Source organism: Charadrius vociferus, unplaced genomic scaffold, assembly GCF_000708025.1.
Source record: "Charadrius vociferus isolate BGI_N301 unplaced genomic scaffold, ASM70802v2 scaffold498, whole genome shotgun sequence".
NCBI classification, from domain to species: domain Eukaryota; kingdom Metazoa; phylum Chordata; class Aves; order Charadriiformes; family Charadriidae; genus Charadrius; species Charadrius vociferus.
In genome coordinates, this window is record NW_009649588.1 from 865,697 (window position 1) to 872,851 (window position 7,155).

Genomic DNA, 7,155 nt, shown 5'->3' on the forward strand with positions numbered 1-7,155 from the left:
ACCTGCCCCCTGTCCTGGAGCCGGCCCTCTCCCGCCGCCTCCTCCCGTGAGGAGCTGGTTCATCCCCACTTAACTGGCAGAAAACTTTTAACCTCCTCTAGGTACTACAGTTTTTTAGCAAAGTGGCCCAGGCCCCTTCTGGTCCAGGCTTCGCCGAGCGGGCCAAGAGCGAAGAACGCAAACTTGACAAAAAAGTCAAGTTTGGGATCGTTGTGCTGAACAGGCACCATCCGCTACCCGCTTTTTTATCCTTTGGTAACTGGGAGAAGGATGAGCAGCAGGAACAGGTCACGGGGACGGGCAGCAGCCCCGGCAGCTGGGCTGGGGTGGGATGCCACGTTCCCGGGACCTGTTCGCGCTCAGGGAGCTCGGTGTGGTCTGGCTAGCTGCTGGGCGGTACGGCCACCCAGGAGGTATGGCAGGAGATGGACCATCGGTGTTGGTTTTGTGCTTAATGTGGTTAATTCTGAAAGTATCTGCTGGTGTTGGAGCTCTCTTTGAATGAAAGTTAGCCACAGAATTCTCAAAACCAGAATCTGCGGTACCTTAGAAGACATGTCAAAAAGATAAAGAGGAGAAGAACATGCTGTAAAAGTAATGACTGCCACTAAGAGGTCATAAACTTCCTTCCAGATAGTCTTTTTACCTATCTAACTGCCTTCTGCTACAAGTGAAAGAAATAACATTTATTAGTCATTATTTGCAAATTTAAGTGAGCCAAAATCTAAGCTTTTTTTCACTTTTCTAATTGTTTAATATACCCATTGTTTTTCTATAGATATAACTTGGAGGAATAACATAAATTATGCTTTTGTTTTAGGCAGAGAGGAAAAAAATTGTATGCCTCTTTGTGGAGGTGTGAGTTTTCCTTCATTCTTCAGGTATATATTTATGACATATTTAATAGAGGCAGGTGAAACTAAATGAAGGTCTGAATTCAGAATGTGCTAGTTAAGCTGAAATCAAAGTCATGTTGAAATGAATGAAACTGGAGTAAATTTAGCTGCTCTTCTGAAAAAGAATGCTCACAGAAGAGATTTGATATGCTTTGACACTTCATATTAGTTTAATTTGATTTATTTAACGGGCTGATCACATAAGCTCAAAGTTCAAATTTTGAGATTACTTATTAACTTTTTTTAATTTGACCTTTCTTTGCAGTGGGTTTTGTTATGTGGTTAGAATTTTTCATTTTTTACCGTTTTTTCCCCCTACAAAAGCTTATGTGCTCTTCTGACTTGTTGAGAACGCTTTACTGCTGTGTTCCAAACTGATCATGAAGTTTTCTGTTTTTCCCTTTTTTTTTTTTTAACCTTGCTTTACAAAGAAATTTTATACAATGTTATTATCCTACATGATAATGTAGGATAATACATTGTGATGTGTAATGTCACAAATGTTCAGCTTTGGTTTGAGATTCTGTGTCATTCGCCATTCTCATGGCTCATTACTCATTTCCGATGAAGTTTCTATTACCCACAGGTTTAATGTCTTGACCTAAAAGGATTTAAGACATTTGATTTCTTCTGTTCATTAGAAGGTGTCCTGAGAAATTTATGCAGGTATAAATAATGTTAGCTGAAATTCTCTGCAGTTTTTGAATGATAATGCATGGAAAAATACTTCATATTTGCATTTTACTCATTTTTTTGTGTAATGTACTTGCGAAAACACATGTTGCTCTACCAAGGTCTATAAAACTTAGGCCGTCTTCAGAGACAAATCATTTTATCTGGGACTTACTTCTCTTACATGTGTTCAGACATAAATAAGAGGATCGCTACAATTGAAACAGCTTAAAATATGACTGACTTACAGTGGAAAGATTTTATCAGGTCTACAGTGAGAACTTATGTTTTCCTTCATGTACAAGTTTAGAATATATATAAGGATTTGCGGAAGTGTAGTTTCTCTAGCAGTTGTAAGGAGTCCAGCCAAGGGGAAGAGCCTGAGAGGAGAATTTTAACCTCAAAAGGAAGGTCCAGCTGTTACTACTCTGGCACTAGTCACACAGGGAGCTCTATTTAAGAAGTTATCTTCTCCAGGTTCTGCGACATTCTTTGCCTGATTGGATAGGTGCTACAAGTGAAAATTAAAAATAAATTAATTAAAAAAAAAAAAAAAAAAGGGGGGGGGGGGTTTCTATGGGGGAACTATGGAAGTGAGAAAACACACAAAGCAGGCTGAAAATGCTCAGAGTAAGAAAAGTTCCAGGGAAAATGTTGCCTGTTTCGATTACTTCTTTTGAAGTTTCTTCATATGACTTTATAAAAAGAATTGCTTCTAATAAAAGTTAGTGCAACCTGTCCTGAATCTTACAGATCTAAAATATATGTAGAATTGCAAGATTGCTGTGAAAAGACTTAATAGGGTCTTAAATATGCTTATTTTAAAACTATACAGAATAACTACCATGTTCTTCTCGCAGTAACAGTACTAACAGAGAACAAATTCTCTTAAGTAACAGTTGTGTGTGTGAGTCGCCTGATTAGTTTGCCCTGTATTAATTTGTCTTAATTTTACATAGATCTGTGACAACCTTAAACAGGGAGAAATAGACTCTATAGGAAATGTCAGGGGAGGAGAGGGAAGGGATTCAACCACTTAAACTAGCTAGGTTGCACCTTTTAACTTCAAGTGGTGGCTCTGTTTCAGTATTTTGAAAGAGATGCTGTAATGCTGACGCTGTTTCTAATGGGTCATTAACACTGGCCTTCCCAGGAATAACAAAGCAGTTGTCAGAAACAAACACTAAATATTCTTGAAAAGCCCCTAAGCTATCATAGAAATGCATAGCTATGGGTAAAGTACACATATATGCTTTAGATTTATACTTCTGTTTGAAATATTACTTTTGCTCCTGTACTCAGCAGAACACCTAGTGAGCTTCTACTGTGTCGCTAAACGTGTCACGAGCAGAACAAAATGCTTCTGTAAATTGCATGTGTTGTTTAAAATATTTCCCAAGAAAAATGAACAAAACTATCTCTGTTAAAAAACACCAATTTTAAGCCTGCAAATGTGTCACTGTATTTAAACAAGCAACATTTCACTTATATCTGAAATATCGAGTTTGTTTCATTTTAGCCCGCAAATTCACAGACAAACACGAATGGATATCAGTCGAAAATGGCATTGGAACAGTAGGAATCAGCAATTTTGCACAGGTATCGATCTCTTCCCCCTTACCCAAGTCTGCAATATTTATTTATGCGTACCTGCTCTTGTCCTTGCTCTTTGGACAGTTACTGTTTTTTATTGTTCAGATTGCATATTCTATACACTGAGTGCGATTTTTGGACTTGGATCTATCACATTATTTGTGAAGTGAATGCTGCTTCAGCATTCTGATAAATTCTTAATCACTTCAGGTTGAGCCTATGGACAGCTGAACTTCATGAGAAATTTAATGGTTTAGCAGAATTTAAAACCTCCTTTATTACTTCAGTTCTTATAGGCCTGAGGAGTTTGTGTCTATGTGAAGGGGATATCATGTGCTTTTTAGGCCAAATTTCCCTTGAATGTGAATATGGTGCAATCCCTCTGGCTAAAGAACAATTGTGAAGAGAAGTACAATGTGGAATATATTTCGTACTCTAGGATAGGAATTCCTTTGGATTTTTTCTGTTGTTTTGTTCTCATGGAAGTACTTGATTTGGAATAGTGACAGGCAAATTCAGGACAGAGATTCACTACATGTGAAAATCAAGAAAATCTAACATGAGAAGCTATCAATGAAATGGAATTAATGTTTCTTACAACAAGCAGCATTTCCCGTAATCTCAGTTTTCTGTAAATAACACTAATACTCTGTAAGATCCCTAATCTTTTTTGAGATAGATTTGTCAGTGAAGAGGCAGAAGCCTGTTCTGGTTGAGCTGATTCTTATGGTGATAAGGCTCCCTATTAAGTCAGTAAGGACAAACTATGCTAACAGGTCTCCAGTTGTCCCTGTCTCTGGGGAGGAATGATTGCATTTTCTTTCAAATTGCACTGGAAGTAAATCCTGTGCTTTGTAACAAAAAGATAATTCCCTCAAATCATTGGGAACTTTGTCCTTTAAAACAGTTGTTACTCTAGCTGATGCTAAGAAGATCAGCAGATGTTATTTCTCGTTCTACTAAAAGAAATCTGTATATAAGCCTTGTAACTCAGCCTGAGGTTTATTAACACTGTAATAGGTAAACAGTAATTTGGCATTTGGGGCATGATAACAAAACTGTTTTTTCAAGTTAAATGTTTAAAAAGAAAAAATGAAAAATATGCAGTCCTTAAAGAATGAGAACTAAATTTCTAGACAGATTACTTATACGCAGATTCTAGAGTTTCTGTATCAGATCTCTCCTATGTATAGTTTCTTTAGTGTATGCTTTGATGTTTTTGTTTTTTTCTTTTAAGGAAGCATTAGGAGACGTTGTTTACTGTAGTCTTCCAGAAATTGGGACAAAATTGAGTAAACATGGTAAGTTTCAGCTGTAATTTCTAATGAAGTAATTATTCTACTCATCCTTCTCTCCCTTCCCCAACAGACAGCTTTAATTTCCAGTTCTCACTGTCAGGCCATGCATGGTAGCAGAAAGTACCTGCTCATTAAACTGAAAACATTTATTTAAAAATAAAATATTTGAAATATCTTTTGTAATAATTTTATCTATTTTCTGGTTTTAAAATATGTATGCTTTGATTTGGACTTGTTAGTGTTTAGGCTGGCTTATATGTATTTCTGCAGTTATGCATTTCATGAGTTGCACAATGTGAAACATCTAATTTATATTAAGCTCTGATTTTTCTGTGAATATACAGACCCAGTAATTTTGGGGTACCAACTGTAATCACGGGTTTTTGCTCATTAGTGACGTACAAATTGTTACATTAATTGTTCAGTTATGTAATTTTCCATGTTAAAGAAGAGTGAGCATTAACAGGTAGAAAGGAAAGGCCTATTCCTGTATTTACAGGGAGAGCTGTCTTACTAGTATATGAAGAAAAGATTGTCATTAGCTTCAGATGTTGCAGAAAAAGAATATAGATTTACTGAGGTTAAGTCGGAGGCCTTTCTTTCGCCATCCTCCTTGTGGAATACGTCTGTATCAAACTGTTTTGGCCAAATCTATTACACTGCGTTGAATGGAGAATGTTAGACAAAAGGTCTTTCTGCTTAGGGTTTTAATTAACCAACTTGTAGTTTTGTTTTATCTGAAGGAATTTCATTTCCATTTAGTTCTTCTCTTTTCTACCCGTTCTGGCCTTATTCTGATTCCAAGCTTTCCCAGAACATGTTGTTCTCTGATTCCTTGTGGTGATGTCTACCTACTCCTCTGACAGCTCTGTGTTCCTCCAGCCTCTGTCTTGTTTGCTTGTGGCTTAGAGTTACTCTGGACCAACACTGCTCCAGGCACCATTTCCATAACTGCCTACAAAATAGAAAAAAGGGAAGAGCAGCTGGGTGATTCCCGCATGGTGCTTCTGAATACTAATGCGTGTTTTCCAGTGAGTGCAAATGTAACACTTCATAGTGTTTCTGAAGAAAAACTGGGATTCCTAAAATTGTGGCTGTGTCTATTTTGTAACCAAATTATGTATAAAAAGGCTTAAATTTTAGATAAATTGCTTGCTTACAGCAAGAGCTGGATGTGATTCCTTCTAACCTGATATATCGTATATGCTGTAAGGCTTTAGCCAAAGGTAAGAAATTTCCATCCCTTCTGTAGCAGCCAGCTAGCTAGGACTATGCAAGTTCCCCAGAATAATTCAGGAGCATAAACATCAAATTTAATACTGCTGATCATTGTCATAAAGTTGGTGACTTCAGTCTCTGACAGTTTTCCTTGCTCAAGATCAAGACACTCCTTCAATGGCTAAGTCATCACCAGAATGTCAGACTAGAAAAACTAAAGCACTTTGTATTTTCCTCTTAAAAGCGTTCAATCATACTCTGTTTTTCAGATGAGTTTGGAGCTTTGGAAAGTGTGAAAGCTGCTAGTGAGCTCTACTCTCCTCTATCAGGAGAAGTGACTGAGATTAATACTGCCCTCGCAGATAATCCAGGGCTCGTCAATAAATCTTGTTATCAAGATGGTAAGATGTCATTTTTATCTTTCAATAATGAACACCACCTGGATTCTTGCCATCACAAATGGTTATGCATTTCCTAGTTCTCCCAGTTTAATGGTGTGGAGGCTTAGATGGAGTATATTGTGTGTAGTTCAAGCCCAATAAAATTTAACATGAAAGTATTATTGTAGTTGTATCTTTGCTGACAGATGTTTTACAATGTGTTCTTTTCAGACATAGACTGTGGTTGAATTTAAATCTATTTCTCTTGATTGTGTTTCTCTTTCGGTCTTGTAACAGCTCATGATAGTGAGAGGTCAGGCTCTTTTACTCTTTCTAGACAGTGTCTCCTTAACACCACTGTCAGAGACAGTACTAAATTAAGACCACCGGTCTGACTCAAAAAGCCGTGTCTTATGACAGATTTTTTGTTTGTTTTTTTTAAAGTATTGAAACATTGTTTTGCCTGCACAAGAAGCCCTGATGATTCTACCAGTGTTAGAGGGCTTGTATGCCTACTGGGAGTACTTTCCTGAGGCAGTAACATGAATGAGTCTTTCTTGCAGGATATTAGCAACTGTTTTTCTTTTTAATTTCCTGACTACAGGTTGGCTTATCAAGATGACTGTGGAAAACCCTGCGGAACTTGATGAACTGATGAATGAAGATGCCTATGAGAAATACGTAAAATCCATTGAGGACTGAGCTGGAATAATGAAATAAATCCATATAAAATATTTCAGTGTAGTTTGTCATCAATCAGTGAAGTACAGAGTATCCACTTTTGGCAACCTGAAAAATGCCACTTATGATCACATATACAAGGCCATATATAATTGCAGGGATAAAAATGTTTAATATCTGCATACCTGCAAGGTTTTGGGGTTTTTTTATTCTTTTGTCTGATTTAGGTAACTTCAGGATGTTATCTCAAATATTTGGGGAAACAAAATTTATTTGCTAAAATAGATACTTCCCAGGATTCATTTGACAACTAAACTTAGTAACAACAGCCTTAATATGGTAATTCTGTAGTAGGCACATGACTGTTCTTGTAACCTGGACTACAGCTTTCCCTAAGATACTTTTCTATTGCTCCCA

At 37.1% G+C, this 7,155-nt stretch overlaps 1 protein-coding gene across 1 annotated transcript in view; it reads left to right on the top strand.

Moving 5' to 3' along the window:
* GCSH (glycine cleavage system protein H (aminomethyl carrier)) overlaps positions 1–6,791 on the top strand; it is a 7,617-nt gene extending 826 nt beyond the window's left edge. The window contains exons 2-7 of the mRNA XM_009890394.1: positions 102–326; positions 387–396; positions 3,088–3,167; positions 4,399–4,462; positions 5,947–6,078; positions 6,662–6,791. Coding sequence (XP_009888696.1) covers positions 102–326; positions 387–396; positions 3,088–3,167; positions 4,399–4,462; positions 5,947–6,078; positions 6,662–6,759 — 609 coding nt within the window. The 3' untranslated portion in view covers positions 6,760–6,791. The remainder of the gene's footprint in view (positions 1–101; positions 327–386; positions 397–3,087; positions 3,168–4,398; positions 4,463–5,946; positions 6,079–6,661) is intronic.
* The last annotated feature ends 364 nt before the right edge of the window (positions 6,792–7,155 follow it).